This window comes from Sceloporus occidentalis, unplaced genomic scaffold (assembly GCF_023333645.1).
Source record: "Sceloporus occidentalis isolate IW3139 unplaced genomic scaffold, rSceOcc1.0.p SCAF_1, whole genome shotgun sequence".
Lineage (NCBI taxonomy): Eukaryota > Metazoa > Chordata > Lepidosauria > Squamata > Phrynosomatidae > Sceloporus > Sceloporus occidentalis.
In genome coordinates this window covers 23,872,462-23,892,309 of record NW_028316981.1, presented here as the reverse complement: position 1 = coordinate 23,892,309, position 19,848 = coordinate 23,872,462, and the positions used below count along the sequence as shown (strand labels likewise).

General features: G+C 42.1%; 1 protein-coding gene across 2 annotated transcripts; it reads left to right on the top strand.

The window, feature by feature from the left end:
- Positions 1-1,308: 1,308 nt before the first annotated feature.
- Positions 1,309-18,038, top strand: LOC149321207 (uncharacterized). 2 transcript variants are annotated; one of them, XM_089517266.1, is made up of 6 exons: positions 1,309-1,692; positions 5,680-5,777; positions 7,203-7,264; positions 7,414-7,495; positions 10,172-10,390; positions 12,495-18,038. In XM_089517266.1, the coding sequence occupies exons 3-6, from the start codon at positions 7,241-7,243 to the stop codon at positions 15,656-15,658; spliced, it is 3,489 nt and encodes a 1,162-aa protein (XP_089373392.1). In that variant the 5' UTR covers positions 1,309-1,692; positions 5,680-5,777; positions 7,203-7,240; the 3' UTR covers positions 15,659-18,038. The 2 variants fall into 2 exon arrangements, with proteins under 2 accessions (XP_089373392.1, XP_089373401.1); XM_089517275.1 differs by lacking the exon at positions 5,680-5,777.
- The last annotated feature ends 1,810 nt before the right edge of the window (positions 18,039-19,848 follow it).

The following is a 19,848-nucleotide window of genomic DNA, read 5'->3' as shown; positions in this document are numbered from 1 at the left end:
TAGTGCTCAGAGTTATGTCTTTGCACTTGGCAATCTTGTCCAGTTCTTTCATAGCTGCCCTTCCCAATCCTAGTCCTCTGATTTCTTGATGGCAGTCTCCTTTTTGGTCAATATTTGATCCAAGGTACACATTCTCAGTCTCAGGGGAAAGCAATGGCAAACTTCCTCTGAACAAATCTTGCTGAGAAAACCCCATGATAGGTTCGCTTTAGGGTCACCATAAGTTGGAAATGACTTGAAGGCACACCACCACCACCACCACAACAGGAACTCTTTGACTACTGCAATTTCCCCTTATCTAGGATAAATGCTTATTAATACAACTGTGTTGTGTGGGGGGTGACCAGATGTCCTAACCACAGAGGAGGACAAGGCACTGCAAAATGCAGGCCATTAAAAAAAAAAAAAAGGGGGGGGGGAGGATATGATTAAATAAAAGCTCAAAACACTAATCCAAATGTGGATGCATCCTGGCCCCCTCCCTGCTTGCCTTTCGTCGGCAAACTAAGGCATTTTAATATATAACCATGCTAGGATGGCTTTTGTGGTGTTTCTGTTGGTTGTGTCTTTTAGGTTTTGTATATTTTTATGTGGTTTTATACGGTTTTTAGATTATTTTAAATGTTTAATGTTTTTATTGTAATGTTTCTTGAAATGCTTTTTTACCAGTGAGCTGCCTTGGGTCCCTTCTGGGAAAAAGGCGGCATAGAAACAAAATAAATCAGTCATGCTCAAAATGGAGGACATCTTGAAATTCCTCCTGGACACAGAAGGTTGAAATGGAGGGCATGTCCTGGAAAAGGTGGACCTTTGGCCACAGTCTGGTAGCTTGCAGGGTTTGGGAACCCTTGGACAACTGGGATGTTTTGGACTGCAACTCCCACCCAGTATTTTGTATGGTGGGAGTTGTAGCTCTTGTAAGGAGATCTTGTACCACCTTTGAGACTCATGGAAAGAAAGAAGTTGGCAGCATGAGCTTTCCTAGACTTCAGTCTACTTCCTCAGATGCATCTGATGGAGTGGAAAGCCAGAGACAGACAGATGCACAACATCTGGTGGACCATCCATCCATCCATCCATAGCTGGATCCCCAGCCTGGGATGTTCATTCCTGCAAGGAAGCAAGAGTGGAAATCCATCACCTCTGGGGATTGGGCTGAGAGAGTGAGCTTGCTTCCTTTTCTCCTGCCACAAGAGGTCTCTGCAATCCGGATCCCAGGGAAGGAAGGAGAGAGGAAGAAAGGGAAGGAGGGGCTGATGGCTGGCTGGCCTTGTCTTTTTCTTCTTCTTCTTGGGCGCAGAGGCTGGATTGGGGGCTGAGCCTTTTTTTCCCCAGTGCCCATGCTGGGGGCTCCATTGTGAGCTGGGAGGCAGCTCCTCCTCTTCCAAGTGGAGGATCATTAATTTTATATACATACACACACACACACATATATAGATCACTATTATTATTATTGTTTATTATTATTATTATTATTATTATTATTATTATTATTTTAAAACAGGACTAGAAGGAGGAGGAGGAGCAAGGTCTGCTTTCTTCTTTTGTCTCTCTGGCCCTGGCTGCAATGGGGAGCTGGACTGCTGCTGCTGCAGAAGTGACCCAGGGAAGGAGAGGAGGAGGAAGGTCTCTTCTGGTTAGAACCAGACTCCTCTGCAGCCATTGAGGGGAGCCTGGACCCAGAGAGCCCAGGTAAAAAGGAAGAGGAGGGAGGGATTGCTTTTTGTGGGGGGGGGGGAGATCTCGGAGTGAAGCCCCCACAACAACAAAGGAGGGGGGGAAGGTGGAGGAAGAAGGATATTTTCAATATATCAAGGGTTTTTGTTTTGTTTTTTTTTGCAAAGAAAGAGAGGCATTTTCAATATGTAAAGGGGTTTTGCAAAGGGAGAGGGGCATTTTCAATATTTTGCAAAGGGGGGCTTGCAAAGGGGGAGGGAGAATTTCAGTATAAAAAGGGGGGTTGAAAAGGGAGGGTCTTACAAAGAGAAGGACATTTTCAATATAAAAGGCCTTTGCTAAGGGGGGGATTTCTTGCAAAGGGGGAGGAATGGTTTCAGTATAAAAAGGATTATTATTTTTTTGCAAAGGGCGGTCTTACAAAGAGAGAGAGGGACAACTGCAATATAAAAAGGGTGTTTATCAAAGGGGGGGTCTTGCCAAACGGGAGGGACATTTTCAATATAAAGGGGAGGGAGAGTTTCAGGATAAAAAGGTGTTTTTTTCAAATTGGAGGTGGGAGGTCTTGCAAAAGGGACAGTTTCAATATAAGAAGGGAATTTGCAAAGGGGAGGGGTCTTACAAAGGGGGACAGTTGCAATATGAAAAGGGATCTTGAAAAGGGAGGGGGCAGTTCCTATATTAAAAGGCGTCTTGAGAAGAGAGGGACATTTTCAGTATAAAAGGGAGGATTGCAAGGGGGATCTCTCAAAGGAGGAGAGACATTTTGAGTATAAAAAGGGGTCTTGCAAAGAAAGAGGAACAGTTTCTCTATAAAAAGGGGCCTTTCAAAGGGAGGGGGACATTTTCAATATAAAAAGGGGCCTTGCAAAGGGGGGACAGTTTTTATATTAAAACGATCAAAGGCAGTTTCAACATAAAAAGGCCTTGCTAAGGGAGGGGGGCAGTTTTTATATCAAAAAGGTCTTGCAAAGAGAGGGACAGCTTTATAGAAGGGTTTTGCAAAGGTGGGGGTCTTGCAAAGAGAGAGGGATATTTTCAATATAAAAAGGGATCTTGCAAAGAGGGACATTTTAATATAAAAGGGGGGGTTTTGCAAAGGGGGAGATAGAGTTGTCAATATAAAAAGAGGCCTTGCAAAGGAGGAAGGACAGTTTATATAAAAAGGGGCCTTGCGAAGAGAGAGGGACATTTTCAAGATAAAAAGGGGCCTTGCAAAGAGGGAGGGGGGGACAGTCCAGCTGCAAATCCTCCTCTTGGGTCATCATTCTCTCCAGGACATGCAGCTTCTTTGCAAATAGCCATTCATTTCTTTTTAAAATGAGAAATAATGAGGGTTTACGCCCAAGGATTGGTCTGAAGAAGCAATCCAAGGGGAAAACAAATAATTCCTACTCCCCCTCCCAGTCTTGGGCAGTCTCAGTCTTGGATGTTTCCTTTATGTGCTAGAAATGGAAAGGCTTTTGTCTTTTTTGAAATGACTTTGTTACTTTGCTTGCATAGCCTCTATCTGTTTAGAGGTAGGCCTTAGACTCTCATTTGGAAAGTCTGCTCCACCTCCCCCAAAAGCCAGATCTGTAGGGAGGAGCAATGGCTGCTCAGGGATGGGGGGGAGAAAAATATTTTTGCACATGCTCAGAGAAAGTCTTGGAAGGTTCTATACTGAGTCCTGATAAAAATTTTAAAGCTTCATCTGGGATATAGAAGGAAGTGTGGGGGACAATTGATCCATGGTGTCCCTGATGGTTAAATGTGTGTTGTTTACTCTGTGTTGTTTACTCATCATTTCCCATATTTACCTTGTTATCCACTGGGGTTTGGTTCCAGGATCCCCCATGGATAACAAAATCCGTGGATGCTCAAGTCCCCTTAAATATAATGGCAGAGCAAAATGGTGTCCCTTATATAAAATGGAAAATTAAGGTTTAGACAGCAGGATGGAAAGGCAGTAAATATTGACATATTTTCCAAAGCTGTGGTACCAGCTATTACAGTATCCATGGGGGTTGGTTCCAGGACCCCTTTTGGATACCAGAATCTGTGAATGCTCAAGTCTCATTAAATACAATGGCATAGTGAAATGGTATCCCTTATATAAATTGGCAAGATAAGGCTTTGCTTTTAGAAATTATGTACAGTCAGCCCTCCATATCCACTAATTTTTTTATCCTCACATTCAACCGTCCATGGTTTTAAAAATATTTTTAAGATATAAATTCCAATATGTAAACCTTGACTTGGCTATTTTATATAAGGGAAACCATTTTACTATGCCATTGTATTTAATGGGACTTGAGCATCCATGGATTTTGGTATCCACAGGGGGTTCTGGAACCAAGTCCAGTGGATACCAAGGGGCCACTGTATTTTTTGAATATTTTCAAGCTGTAGATGGATGAATCTGTGGGGGGAAATCGGTGGATGCAGAAATAAATAAATAAATAAAATTAAAAATTGCAAAGTAGTGGGGCAAGCTTTCAAGTTCTCCAGACTCATCATCAGGGTGGAAGTTAAGCAAAAGTGAGAGCACTGCAAGAGGAAAAGTCAATTAATTCACTGAAGCTGCAACCTCTGCATCGAATCACAGTGTCAGGACAGAGATAATAGGATTAAGTGCTAGATTTCAGGTTGAACCTATGAGTTCTGAGACAAAGAAAGGGAAAAATTGAAAATTTTATTGAAAACATGAAACCCAAGGTCCTAAGAACTGAAGACATATGTATAGCACACTGACATAACATCTAGTAGAGAAGAGCACCATTCATTAATTCATGGGATTTCCTTCCCCCATTGGAAATAAGAGAAAACATTTATTCCCCACCCCCTTTTCCCTTCACAACATATCTGCAAAATAAACTGGGTTAAAGCAGTGATTCCCAAACTTTGGTTCTTCAGGTGTTTTGGACTTCAACTTCTCGAAGCCCCAGCCAACTTGGCCAACAGTCAGGAATTCTGAGAGCTGAAGTCCAAAATATCTGGAGCACCAAAGTTTGGGAACCACTGGGTTAAAGGATAGTGACTGATCCAGGGAGCTTCATGGCTGACTGGAAGGATTTGAACTTGGGTTTCCTGACTTTTTGTTGGATGCTTTAACCCAGGAGTGGGCAAAGTCTGACCTTGAGGCTCCTGGCTGTATTTTGCATCCAATTCACTGCTTAATGTCAAAAAACTAACATTTTTTTCAAAATCAATACAGTCGGCCCTCCATATTTGCAGCTTGTACTTTTGTGGGTTTGATTATTCATGGATTTGATTAATATGATCTCCCTAGGAATCTCTAGGTCCTCCAATGAGACTCTGCCAGATTTTGACCGTAAAGTCATGCTGGGGGACTTACATATTCCTAGAGGATCTGCGCATGATGGAGGATCCTCTAGGCCAGGGGTAGGCAACCTGCGGCCCGTGGGCCGGATGCGGCCCGGCGAGGCCTTGGGACCGGCCCCAGCCCAGTCCTGCCGCTGATTGCCGCCGGGGCCTTTGGGGGGCAATTGTCTATAGAAGCCTCAGAAACATGCATTTATATTAACATTTTTTAAAAAATCAGCAAATTTTTTCACATGTCCCCCATTTTTTTCAAAAAGTGTCTTCCATTTGAAAATTTTGTCCTACATTTGTCCTTTTTTATTTATATATTTAATTTTTATAAATTATTTAATTATTTATTTTTTGGCTTCGGCCCCCCAGTTGTCTGAGGGACAGCAACCCGGCCCCTGGCTCAAAAAGGTTGCCTACCCCTGCTCTAGGCATTTATAAGTCCCCTAGCATGATTTTATGGTCAACTTCTGCTGGATGTTGACCATTGAATTGTGCTGAAAAACCTAGAGATTCCTAGAGAGGTGTTTTCTCAGGTAAAAAAATACAATTTTTTATTTGCAGTTTTCTCACTTTTACAGGGGCCCTGCATCCCTATGTGAATGTGGAGGGCCCACTGTACTTTTCAGCTACTTACAGTTTTGTCCTTATCTTGTTTGACATTTTGAGACATCTATGTGTTCCCTCTAGGATATCGGAGTAGAAAACGTGGATCCCCAGTTCTTCTCTAATTCCTACATCAAAGTGGATCCCCAGTCCAGAGTGCAGACTTATACACTTAACTTCGAGTAAGTTCATCTGAACACAACAGGACCTACTTTGAATACACATACAATGAAACTTTGCTGTCTTTTCTACCACACCATCCTAAAAATACAACCAAAATACAGACTGGACTACAAACCATGGTTTTTCTATCTCCCACCCTCTCCTTCTGTGGCCTGGTTAGCTTAGCATCCAGCTTGACAAAGAATTCTGGAGAACCTGAAAACTTGCTTGTAATTTTGTGACATTCCAGTTAGTTATAAGAATATTTAAAGCTTATCTCAGGGTTTGGGATTTTTTCTCCTACAGATCATCACAGCTTGCATTAGTTTTTTATTTATACATCTGTAGGATCTATTTTAGAAGAGCATGAAGATTAACGTGATAAAAACTAGGGGTTCATGGAAGAGTTGGATTTGGAAAAAAGGAAATGGAGCAGGGAATGAGATGTAAAACAAGGGACATAAAATAATCCAGGGATTGTATCCACACTGAACAACAAAAAACTTTGACAGTACTTCTAACTGTCATATCTTCATCCTAAATAATCCAAGGATTTATAGCTTGCTGTGGTACTTGGAAATCTGTACTAGAAAGCTCTAGAGAACTCCCCTGAGGTACAACACCAGAGTTCCTGGTCTGAGAAGTCCAAGTACAGGTTGAGTACTCCTTATCCAGAATTCCAAATTCTGAAATACTCCAAAATCCAAAACTGTTCACATGGGTGGTTGAGATAGTGACACCTTTTGTTTCTGATGGTCCAGTGTACACAAAGTTTGTTTCATGCACAAGATTATTTAAAATATGACGTATGAAATTACCTTCAGGCTGTATGTATAAGGTATATACTAAACATAAATGAATGTCATGTTTAGACTTGTGTTCCATTTCCAAGATATCTCATTACGTATATGCAAATATTCCAAAGTCTGTGAAAAACCAAAATCCATAACACTTCTGGTACTAAGCATTTGGGATAAGGGAGATCCAACCTGTACCTCTCACCAAACTATAAATCCTAGGGTTTCATAGGATGGAATAATCAGAAGTAAAGTGGGATGAAAGTGTTATAATTGTGTATGATTATAACAATCAGGGGTGTTGTTTGACTGCTACTGCCATTACCCCTCACCACTGGCTATACTGGCTAGGGGCTGCTGGGAGTTGCAATCCAACATCTGAAGGGTCACATGTTCTCCAAAGAGATGTGGGCCTTTCAGAGGAGAAAGATGATCTGACGATCTCTCTGAGAGAACTTCTTTGCCTCAGGAGATGCAACTGTAGTTCATTCCCCAGAGGAAAAGGTGGGATGGTGTAAAGTGGATCTCGGCTTCTGTCTGGTGGGGCAGAGAACCAGTCTATATAGAGAAGAGGTAGAAGTTTAATCCCCAAAAGCTTTTTCTGAAATCTTTGCTCTGTTCCTTCTCAACCACCACTCTTGCATACAGAGACTTTCCATGTGAAGACACGCTGTTTCTGACAGAAAATGGCCAAAACAGTGTCAGCTCAGGTAAATAAGTATCATCCTTCTCCACACCCTGCCCTGTGGGGTTGTGTTGAAGGGCTAGGACGGTGGTGGGAGGGTTGGCATTCCTCTATACTACTTTTAGACCTGAGGCATTTGTCAGTGAACCGGGTGGGGTTTTTTTCTTCTTTCAGATAGAGCAGGATCTCCTGGCCTCTGATCAAGGAAGCCTCTACAGGGAAGTAATGCAAGAGAGCTACAACACCATCTTTATGGGTGAGATGGCTCCCACCCATTTTGTTCTTTTCTTCCAATTTTTTAAGAGTACCTTTTTCTTCAGCATTGCAAGCTTAAACAGGCTATGACATGGAGCTCTTGCACACTACGGAATTATAGTGCTATGATGCCACTTTAAATCCCACGACTGCATCCCGTGGAATCATGAGGTTTGTTGTTTGCTGAAGCACTAGAGCTCCTGGCTGGGAATTCTAAACACCGCTCCCCTAAACTGCAAACCCCAGGATTATTCTGTAGGGTGAAACATCAAAGTTAAACATGGAATATTACAGAATTGTGTAGTGTGGAATGGCTCCTGGTTTCATGAAAAATTTTCTCCAATAATAATAATAAAATTTATTTATGTTTCCCCGCCTCTCCCGGTGGATCGAAGCGGGGTTACAGACTAAAAAGGCCGTAGAGGTTGCTTTTGAGAGTGGCAGAGCTAAATTAAAGATTTGCTGGGTATATCTATACCAGGGGTGGGGATTTTGCAGCCTTCCAGATGTTGTGGAACTGCATCTCCCACCAGTCTTAGCCAGCACAGCCAATGGTGAGGAATGTTGGCTGTCGCAGTTTGACAACATCTGGAGGGTCACACCATTCCACCCTGGATCTATGCCAGAGATCAGGGTAAACTGCTGACCTCCAGATATTTTGGGGTTCATCTTCCTTCTGCTTAAGGTGTATTGTTATCTGCAATGTCTGGAGGCCATCAGATTCCTTGTCCCCTGCAGTGCAGTCCTACGTACTTGACGTAAACAACATTGTGTTCCATGAGCCATATTCCTAGGCATGTGTATATAGCAGCCTTCTTCAGCCCAACACCCTCTAGCTGGATTACAACTTCTGTCATCCCCAGCTATCCTGCCAGATTTAGCCCAACACATAGGGAGAGTGCCAGGCTGGGTTAGGATGGGGAATTGTTCTTCTCTGGGAATTGTACTTTGGTAGAGGTGTGATCATTTTCAGCACCTCATTATGTTACTGTTCCCTAAAATATCAATAGATTTTAAAGAGGCACAAGGCAATAAAGGTTGAGTATCCCTTATCTGGAATCTAAAATACTCCAGAATTCAACATTGCCCACATGGGTGGCTGAGATAGCGTCACGTTTGCTATCTAATAGTACACAAACTTTGTTTCATGCACAACATTATTAAAAATAATATGTATAAAATTACCTTCCAGCTATGTTTATAAGGTGTATGTAAATCATAAATGAATGTTAAGCTTGGACTTGAGTCTCATCTCAAAGATAACTCATTGTGTGTATGCAAGCATACCAAAACCAAAACACTTCTGGATAAGGGAAACCCAACCTGTATACACCTCTTCTCTCACAGAGGGAAAGGAATGTTTGGTCACTATAAACGTTATGTATCATTAGTTTCAAAGACCAGGATCCTGTTGCGCACAGTGCCAGTATAAGCCTGTTATAATGTATACTAGTAGTTGTGATTTTTGCAAGCTGGTGCAAAGACATATGCAGTACTCTCGTTATGGGGTCCCTTTTCGGCCAGAGAACAGTGGGCCAGCTTACAGGCTGGCCAGTGCCCAAACTCAGCTCTGCCCCCTCCTGTGACTAACTGGTTGTGGGGTATATGGGATAGCAGTGACCCAAACTGCCAGAGGCTATTTTGGGCTAGCTGATATCATCACTATATAAGTATAGTGGTTGAGCTTTATGTTCTGCCAGCATTAAAGAGGATCATAGTGAAACTATGTAAAAAAGTTGACATAAAAAAGAATCTGCTGCCAGATCAAAGAAAAAGGTGATCCTCCTGACCAAGACCAATTGAACCACATTAAGATGTGGTAAGGGATGTTTCCATGCTTCAGAAAAAAAGCAGAAATAAAGCACCATGACTGTCCTACAGTATCCTAGAATTTGTGGTTTAGTGAGGCACCATTGCTCTGACAGACCAGGCTGAATACCTTGCAAAATACAAATATCAAGATTCCATAGAATGGAATCATGACACTTTCAAAGTGGTGCCAAACTGTTTTATTTCTGCAGTGTGGAAGACCAGAAGGTGAGTGGACCTTTCCTCGTTAGAGTGGGTTGGGCAGATTCCTGAGATTTGGGGGTGCATTTTGACCATTCATGCATCTTCTGGGGCTGTACCACAGCCCCCCCATGAGACGGTAGTGTCATGAAGTGATATGACATGCAGCTTGGAAAATGTACTTCCAGGCTTAGGGCAGGGGGAGTTCTGCTGTGTATTCTAGAGAGGAAGCTGCTGCTCCCAAAGGCAGTTTTGGGACTCCCCTGCTATGGGGAAGATGGGGAATTTGAGAGGGGTCCAAATCTGCAAAACTAACCTTGGAGCCCATCGCTGTCTTGGAGCATAAAGACTGAGGGTGCATCTACACTGTAGAAATAATTGTTTGAGACCACTTTAACTGCCATGGCTCCATCCTACAGAATCCTGGGGTTTGTACTTCTGTATGCCACCAGAACTCTTTGGCAGAGAAAGCTAAACACCTTGTAAAACAACAAATCCGATTATTTGATAGGATGAATCTATACGTACTTAAAGTGGTGTTAATCTGCATTGTTTCTACAATGTAGCTGGATGCTGGAACTAGAAAGCAATATTTTTTATTTTTCTCTTGATAAACGGGAATATTCAACATCTCATCTCTTTTTTTCTTTCTTCCTCTCTCTCTCAGCCTCTCCTCTTCAAACCTCTGAACTGCTGGCTCATCTGGAACGAAGGCAAGAGTCCTGGGACCCAGATCTCCAGACCTCTGATAGTGCCACTGCTGAAGCTGTTTCTGCTTCTGAAGGGCTCGATAAACAAGTTCTGACAAAATGGCCAGAGACTGGAAACTGGTGGAATTCCTACCGAAGTCCTGTGAGCGTGCCCAGTTCAGATTCATCTAGTTCAGGTAAGAGTTGTCTCAAAAATGTTTGGCCTCTTCATAAAAAGCATCACTTGGTGATCCCTACACATTCTGTTTTTAGGCATGGCCTAGGACAGTGGTCCCCAAACTTAAGGGATTTTGGACTTCAACTCCCAGAATCCCAGACTATTGCCCAATATGGCTGAGGCTTCTAGAAGCTGAAGTCCAAAATCAAAGCGCACAGTTTGGGGTATGGATATGGAGGGGGAAGCAGCAAAATCTAACCTTAGTCATATACGTAGATCTTTTAAATCAATTGAAATTAAATTAATTGTAGCTAAGTAATCCAATTCATTGCATTGGCTTTGCTCTGTTAGGACTAATGTTGGATTTAGTCTATTAGTACAGTAATTAGTGCAGGTTCAGTCTCCCTTATCCGAAATGCTTGGGACCAGAAGTATTTCGGATATCAGATTTTTTTGGATTTTGGAATATTTGTATATGCACAATGAGATACCTTCAAGATGAGACCCAAGTCTAAACATGAAATTCATTTATGTTTCATATACTCCTTATACACATAGCCTGAAGATAATTTTATACATAATATTTTAAATAATGGTGTTCATGAAACAAAGTTTGTATACCTTGGAAAATCAGGAAGAAAAAGTGTCACTATCTTAGCCATCCATGAAAAACATTTTGGTTTTTGGAATGGATTTTGGAATCCTGCATAAAGGAGAGTCAACCTATATCTCTTAGAGATAAAGGTTTCTAGAAAACCCCACCAAAAAACTTTGAGGTTTCTTACAACATTTTAAATATACAAAGATTTTAAAATACAAACAAGAAAAAGCACCATATAACACAATTTCTCTACAGTGTGTCCCCCTGGGTAAAAAATTGTAGGGATAATTAATAGAACTAAAACTATTTAAAATAGCCAAGTAACATCTCATCAGATGCCTAGGAATAGAGAAAGAACTTAAACTAGCACTGAAAGGATTGTAATGTTAGCATGCCTCACTGGGAGAGCATTCTGTAGGTGAAGTAACTCTCCCAAGTATTTCAAGTTTTTGGGGGGTGGGGGGGTGGGGTGCACTTACATGTTGGATTTGTTGGGAATGGCTTACAGTGGTAGGAATTGTGCTGCCCTCTCAGTGTGGTTGAATTGCATCTCCCAGTATTCCTTAACACTGGCTGTGCTGGGAAGATCTGTTGGAAGTTACAGTTCAATAGCATCTGGAGAGTCATATAGTCCCACCCTGGCATAGACTAACTGTTTAGAGAGAACACCAGGGCTGTATAGATAGATGTAAAGATACTGTGTCTGTCTTCTTTAGCAGACCTTTTAGATTGTGATTCTTATACTAGACTGGTCTTCAGTCTGATCCACTAAGGTTTATCTTATTCTATGTTATGTTGGATACAACAGGGAGGTTCCATAGCAGCTTTTCCTATTTTCCTGCTGGACATTAGAGGGTCCAGGTTAGCCACAATGAATAATAGCTGTTCATAGACCTGTCCTCCTCCATTTCTTTTCTATGCCCTTTTTAATTTGCCATTGTATTGGCAAAGTCCATAGGTTAACTATGTGTTTTGTAAAGCAATAGCGTTTTAATCCACAGACAAACAATACTGTTGGATCACCCTGAGTGCTAGTGTTAGGTGATAGTGAGAAAACTTATATGTGGTATATCCCACTTTACCTCATTGCAGGTCAAATGTTGTCAGAGAACTTGACCACATGCACACACACACCAGCATCATTGGGACCCTGGCCAAAATGCTAGAGCTTCTCTGCTTGTCATATCAGCAGACAATGTGGTTTTGCCTCCCTATCTTCCACGGGAAAAGAAAAGTCATAAATGCCAGCTGAGAGTGGCTAGTATAGTATGCCCCTCACTCTCTTGATTGCATGGGAGAGCAGCATGCAGGGTAATCTCCTCTGTTTTCTCTGAATACAGTGGGGATTTCTCACAAGGTGACTGATTCAATAAACCTTGGTTATGTTCCCCTTTCTTACTTTTTTTCTAAACCAAAAAGCCACAAACATGGGAAACTTTCCTTTTAGGGAAGATGCATCAAACCTATTGGCCTCTACCTAGCTAACTCACAGAAGTATTTCCTTCTCTGCTTATTCCAACAGATGATGACTCAGTAAGTGAAAAAGAAGAGGAAGGAAGTGTTCAGCAGGAGGGTCCCAGGGCTGCAAAGCCACGAGCACCTCTCTTAGGTAAATGTGATACTAGCTGCCAGAAGGAAGAAGCTTATAAGAGTTGGCGTGGTCAGCTTGAGGGCAGCATCTATCGAACTGACAAAAACGACAGGGACCTTCTTAGGAAGAGAAATGGTCAGCGAGGAATAGATGCAGAAGAAGGCCAGAATGTATGCTCCGAATGTGGGAAACGCTTCAGTCGGAGATCATCCCTGAGCAGACATCTCAAAATCCACAGTGGAGAGAGACCCTATAAATGCTCCATTTGTGGCAAATGTTTCCTTGATAAATCAAGGCTGTCTTTACATATAAGAAAAGTGCATAAAAGAAAGACTCAGTCAGGAAGGGAACTGTATGAATGCCCTGAGTGTGGGGAGAGCTTTGTTACAAGAGCCATTCTTACTGAACATCAGAAAACACACACCAGTGAAGCAACCTATCCATGCCCTGCCTGTGAGAAAAGCTATACAGAAGAGAGATATCGTATTAGGCACTTGATGGTAGCCCACTCAGGAGCACATCTCTTTAAATGCTCTAACTGTGGGAAAGGTTTCATAAAACAGAAAGATCTCATTAGCCACCAAACGACAGTCCACATGGAGAACAATTGCTACATGTGTCCTGACAGCGGAACAAGCGACAGGGAAAAATTATCCCTAATCAAACATCAGAGGCTGCATATGGGAGAATTTTCTTGTAAAGATCCAAAATATACAGATAATTTTGAAGACAACAGAATATTTGCCGGTCATTGTAGGATGAATGAAAAAGAGCAGCCTCAACAACACTTGAATCACCAAATGCATTTTCTGGAAGGAAGTAACCCAGAAGGCTATGTTGGGACATGCCCTGAATGTGGAAAATGTTTCAGAAATGAGAGGTGTTTTTTTAATCATCAGAGAATGCACATGCAAGAGCAATCATATAAGCAAGCAGGTGAAGGGGACCCCCTCAAGGAAGAAGAGCCACTCCCTGCAATTCAGACAAACCAGGTAAATTTGAAACGTGAGATGTGCTTTGATTGTGGAAAACCGATCTGCACCAATTTGGTGCTGGCTGAACCAAAGACTGAAATGGAACAGGACCTCCATACATGCCCTGATTGTGGGAAAACATTCCGTAACGGCCGATGTTTTGCTAACCACCAGAGAATCCATGGGAAAGAACGGTATAAAAAAGAGTCCCAGCAGGAAGCCTCTGGGGAAGAAGTGCTGCCTACTGAGGGAAGAGGTTATCAGTGCCCTACCTGCAAGAGAGCATATTCAACACATTATAATCTCAGGAGGCACCAGCAAGTCCACACAGAGTGCAAATCCAACAAAAGTTCCAGCCAGGGAAAGGGATCTTCCTGTAAATGGTCATTCAATGAGATTCAGAATGCCCCAGGCAAAGGAGAACTCCATCAGCACAAATGCTCTTACTGTGGGAAAGCCTTCAAAGCAAAAAGTGTTCTCTACAGACACCAGCAAATCCACATAAAAGGCAAGCCTTATAAATGCAATGTCTGCGGGAAAGCCTTTGCCTACAGATATACTCTTGCTCATCATCAGGAATCCCATATCGAAGAACAGATGTACCAACATAAATGCTCTTATTGTGGGAAAGCCTTCAGAACGCAGTCATCCCTCCGTAGGCACCAGCAACTGCATATGGGGAGCAAACCCTATTCCTGTAGTGTCTGTGGGAAAGCCTTTGCCTACCGATATGCCCTAACTCATCATCAGGAAATACACGTAGAAGGACCATCCCATAAATGCTCTTTCTGCTGGAAAGCCTTCCGAACCAATTATTCTCTCAGTAGACATAAGCGCATCCACATGGACACAAGGTCCTATCAGTGCTCGGTTTGTGGGAAAGTCTTTGGAACAAAATATTCCCTCTTTCGGCACCAGGACATGCATGAAAAAAGAAGCTCTGATAACATGCCCAGTAGTGGGAAGGATCCTAGTAACAGGTTGAACACAATTAAACATGAGGCTATCACCCCAGAAAAAAATTCAAACAACTGGTCAGACAGTCCAACCTTTGCTGGACTTCAGGGTGTCCAAGTGGATGGGAAAATCCCTGAACATTCTGAGGATATTGGTGGTTCCACCTGCACTGAAAACCAGAACACCCACTTGGAAGAAAAACCTGTTATAGGGTTAGCAACTGAGAGACTATCCATAGACAACTCAGTGCTTCCTAAAAACCCAATTAGCCATGCCAATGACAATGTTAATAAATGGTTTGAATATTCAATCTCATCTAGATATCAGGGGATCTTCACGAAAGAAAATGCTCCTGAATCTTCCGGGAGTGTGAACAGCTCACAGCTCACTGAACCCCAAAACACCCACATTGAACAAAGTTGTATGAAAGGATTGGAAGATGAAAAAAAAATTACAGATGGCTCAGTGCTCACTCAAGAACAAGATAGTCATGGAGAAGGAAATGTCAGTAGATGGACTGATAGTTCAATATATTCAGGATATCAGGATGCCCCTACAGAAGAAAATCATCCTGAGTGCTCTCAGAATGGAGGGACCTTCATGGCTAGCTTGACTCTTACTAAACATCAAGGGAACTTAGAAGAAGATTCCTTTAAAAAGTTAGATGGTAAGAAATCCTTTAAGGGCAGCACAAGTAATCAGAGAATCACTAAGGAAAAAAAGAGACATATATGTTCCGAGTGTGGGAAATCTTGCAGAGACAAATATTCTCTCACTAGACATCAGAGAATCCATACCTCAGAGAGACCATATCATTGCCAAACCTGTAGTAAAAGCTTTTGCCACTCCAAAGACCTTGCAAGGCATCAGACAACTCATTCAGATATCAGACCATACCTATGCACCGAATGTGGGAAACGCTTCAAGACAAAATCAGCCATTGTCAAACATCAGAATGCCCACAAAGGAGTGAAACCTTACTGTTGCTCCTACTGTGGCAAAAGAGTCACAACAAGCTCAATTCTTCGTTGTCACCTGAGAATCCATACAGGAGAGCGGCCATATAAGTGTACAGTGTGTGAGAAAGGTTATATGACTAGGTCATCCCTTAAAAAACATTTGGAGACACATTTAAAAAATGAACTCCTCAAAGGTTCCCTGTGATGGAAATCAGCCTGATCCAATTTCGTAATATGTTTTCCTGTGACTGTTTGGTGATGAAATGGAACAATCCTTGATGGTATAAGAGTGGTGTTGTAGAACTCTATTTAGTATCTGTGGGACTGAAATGCATCTTATATCTGCAGAAGGCCCAGATTCTTTGTGTAGGTGATAAAACTACCTCAAAAACAGAAACTTGAAGCCTCAAAACATTTGGATGTCTTAGCGCAAGAGACAGACATCCACAAGACCTGTGATATAGAGGTTTTTCTTTGAATTACTGAACCAGACTGGAGAGACATAGGTGATGGATGGTAGAGAAGGAAAACGAGAATGGAAACCATTAAGTGACTGATTGACTTTGTTGAAGGGGGGTGGCGGTACTAGGGCAATGGCTATCCATAATTCTTCTTAAACATCACCCCTCCCCTGGTTAAAAAAAATGAAATATTGTTAAAATCAGCAATTTGAAGTGTTCTGAATTCTAATTCAGAACTCTACTTTCATACTTTGGCCACCATCTTAAGTAACTTTCTGTTGTAAATTAGATCATTGGGAACATTTGCCCTCCAGATGGTATATTCTACAACTCCCGCAGTCCTTTAACATTGGCCATACTGAGTAAGAGTGATGAAATTTGTAGGCCAAAACATCTGCAGAGCCAGATGCTTCCCACACATACTGTATGTAAAAAGTATTTTTGTTGTTCTTGTTGCTACTACTCTTTTTCCTCTAATCTCTCTGTGTGATTAACCATTCAGTAGTATGCCAGGTAGATTGGACCTACTTAGATGGGGTTCACAAAAATATCAAAGGCGTACTTTGTTATTTATTCAGTCAAAATAAGGTCATAGCCAGCCTTCCTTGATCGATGTGGCTATCATATTGTGGCTATCCTATTTCCATCTGGGGCCTCCAAGAAATAAATAGAAAATGAGTGATTTCCTCATAACTGATAGAAACTTCTAGAACCCTCTCACCAAGCCCAGATGTCTTGTGTGTATTTTAGTACCTATTAACAGTTGCTGTGAAAAACAGAAGTTGAATAAGAAGTTATTTTTAAGCGCATAATCTTTTACCTACTTATAATGAACATCTTGAAATAAACACTTTGTGCAGAAAAAAAGTCATAACAAGTTTATGCAGGCTCTGTGAAAGCCAAACAAAACTAATTTACTAACACTTTGAGCTAGGTGAGGAGAGTATTAGTGCATTCATAGACCATTCACCCTTGGGTGAACTTAAGCCATCTACCATTTCTTCACTGTATATTTGAGTTTCATGAAACTGAGACTGTGTCTGCACTGTAGGAATAATACAGTTTCACTCCACTTTAAGTGCTGTAGCGCCATCCTATTGAATCCTAGGGTTTGTAGTATTAGAATATTTAGCCTTCTCTGCCAAAGTGTACTGGTGCCTCACAAAACTACAAATCCTAGGATTCCGTAGGATGGAGCCATAGCAGTTAAAGCAGTGTCAAATTGCATTATTTCTACAGTGTAGATACTGTATACCCTAAGTCTGAGAACCTACTCTTTATATTGGTAGTGGCCAAGGGTTTCATTTGGCTCCTGCTAGACTTGAGATTTTTGTATCAGGCTGGTGTTGTGTAACACTTCATGTGTGCAATTCCATTTCCTGCCCTATTAGCTGTCAAGCCCTGGGATGGGGCTGCTGAAACTTCTTCTTACTGGTAGAGAAGGGAGAAATGGGGAGGCAGTTAGAAGATAAAGATTCAGCTGGCCTGGGCTCAGAGGAGAGAGAAAATCAAGAGTGTGCTTTCAGGTGGAGAGTACCGTCATTTTCCTTCCCCTCAGAACAAAGACCAGCCATTTCTTCACCCTCTGAATTGCTTCCCTGTCCTCCACACTGGGGTGCAAGAGCCTAGACACCTGTGCTTTATCCAAAAACAGACGTAACACATGTAATGTAAACCACTAACATGAATTTTGTTTAGGATTTTCCTCCAGCCCCTCATCCACCTTGCTAATAAAGCAGTGCCGTTACTGGCACTGTGCTTGACCATGCCTTCAACTTTAGGCTGTAAGAACACCTTACAAGAAGTCCAAGAAGGACACCAAGAACACCTTGGAGCCTTGGAGCAGTAGTTAAATGCTAGTACTGCAGCCACAATGTTGTGAGTTTGATCCTGAGGGGCTCCAAGGTCAACTCAGCCTTCCATCCTTTCATAGGTTATAAAAATGAGTACCCAGCTTGTTGGGGGCAATTGGCTTACATGTTGTCAGCCCCATAGAGACTGCTTAGTTCAGTATGAAGTGGTATAGAAATGTAAATACTATTGCTAAATGCTATTACGATATTAGACTAAAACACTATCTTGTCCACCATTTTGTTTCCCATGATGGCCTACCAGATGTCTCACTAAAGGCATTAAGCATAAGTTTAGTGCATTCGTGTCACCTTGCTTCACTGATTCTCAACAACTGGTATTAAGAAGCACACAATCTCCAGGTGCTGGTGGTGGTTGTGTGCCTTAAGATAATTTCCAACTTGTGGCCAACCTAAGGCAAACCTATCATGGGGCTTTCTTGGGAAGATTTGAACAGAGAAGGATTTGCTTTTGCCTTCCTCTGAAGCTGAGAAAATGTAACTGACCAGGGTACTATATATTTGATTTGTCCTCACATTGATAGCCACCTCACCCACCAGTGGTCCCCCAAGCTCTGTTTCCCTAAGTGTTTTGGACTTCAGTTCCCAGAAGCTTTGGCCAGTGGTCAGGGTTTCTGGGAGCTGGAGTCCAAAACATCTAGAGGAACAGAGTTTGGGAACCACTGCATTAGGCTGTCTTAACTGTTTTTAAAGACGGTCAAGTTGATACTGTCACTGCAACTTGCTGCAAATATCAGAGTTTAACTGTTGTATGAAGAAGTATTTTTAACAGTGGAATCTTCCCACCATTTGGCTTCAGTAGATAATCCCAAATTGTATTTTTGGTGTAGTGGTTTGAGAGTTGGAAAGTGACATGCTGTCCAGGAAAGGCAGTGATAAACCTCTGAACAAATCTTGCCGAGAAAACCCCATGAAAGGGTCACCATAAGTCGGAAATGAAAGCAGACCACCATCAGAACAAAGTATTACGGGATAGGATGTGAAAAGCTCTCAATCTCACTTCATGCCAAACACAATTACATGTACTTCTGTAATGTCTCTTCTCACTTTGTGTCTAAAGAGTTCCAAACTTTGTAAGTTTCCTTTACATGGACGTTGTTCCAGTTCATTATTTTGGTTATCCTCTTCTGCAGTGTTCAATTGTTGTGTGCCTTCAAGTTGTTTACGACTTATGGTGATCCACAGAGTTTTCTGAGGCTGAGAGAGTGTGGCTCATCCAAGTTCACCCTATGAGTTTCCATGGCTGAGTAGTGAATCAGACACTCATCTCCAGAGTCGTAGTTGTATGCTCAAACCACTGCGCTGCACTAGCCTTACTGTTCTAGCTCTACAACATGCTTTCAGGGATGTGACATCCAAAACTAAACAATTCGAAGTGCATTCACGGATTTGGGAGAGATAGACTGATGCTTTGATTCAATGAAGGAGAGCCTATGTGATGGGTTGAGTGTTGGACTACAATTCTGGAGACCAGGGTTCGATTCCCAGCTCTGCTATGAAACCCATCTTGGTCAAGTTACATGCTCTCAGTCTCAAAGGATGGCAATGACAAACTTACTCTGAACAAACCTTGCCAGGAAACCCCATGAAAGAGTCGCCTCAAGGTTGCCAAGTCGGAAATGACTTGAAGGCACCCAAGTTCCTGCATTACACTGTATTTGTCCATAGAATCAGAAAGGGCCCTCATGGAGATTCAAGTCCAATCTTCTGCCCAGTGCAGGATTAAAGCATCCCCAGCAGGTTGCTGTTCAGCCTCTTTTTGAAGATTGTTGGTACACATGTACAAATGCTTTAAGGTATCTCTGTACCTGTGTGGCCAATGTGGTGTAGTGATTTGGGTATTAGAGTATGACTCTGGAGACCAAGGTTCAATTCCCAACTCAACCATGAAACACTGGGTGACCTTAGCAAGTCTCAGTCTCCGCTGTGGCAAACCTCTGAACAAAATCTTGCCAAGAAAACCCCATGATAGATTTGCCTTAGGGTCACTATAAGTTGGGAAGGATCTGAAAGCATACAACCACCACTTATTTTCATTCTTGATGTATACAAATACAAGAATC

Excerpts from the sequence above, each read along its gene's own strand:
- LOC149321207 (XM_089517275.1), top strand. The coding sequence starts at position 7,241 with ATGGCCAAAACAGTGTCAGCTCAG. Across the intron at positions 7,265-7,413 it reads CCAAAACAGTGTCAGCTCAG|ATAGAGCAGGATCTCCTGGC; the intron begins GTAAATAAGTAT and ends TTCTTCTTTCAG. Across the intron at positions 10,391-12,494 it reads TTCAGATTCATCTAGTTCAG|ATGATGACTCAGTAAGTGAA; the intron begins GTAAGAGTTGTC and ends TTATTCCAACAG.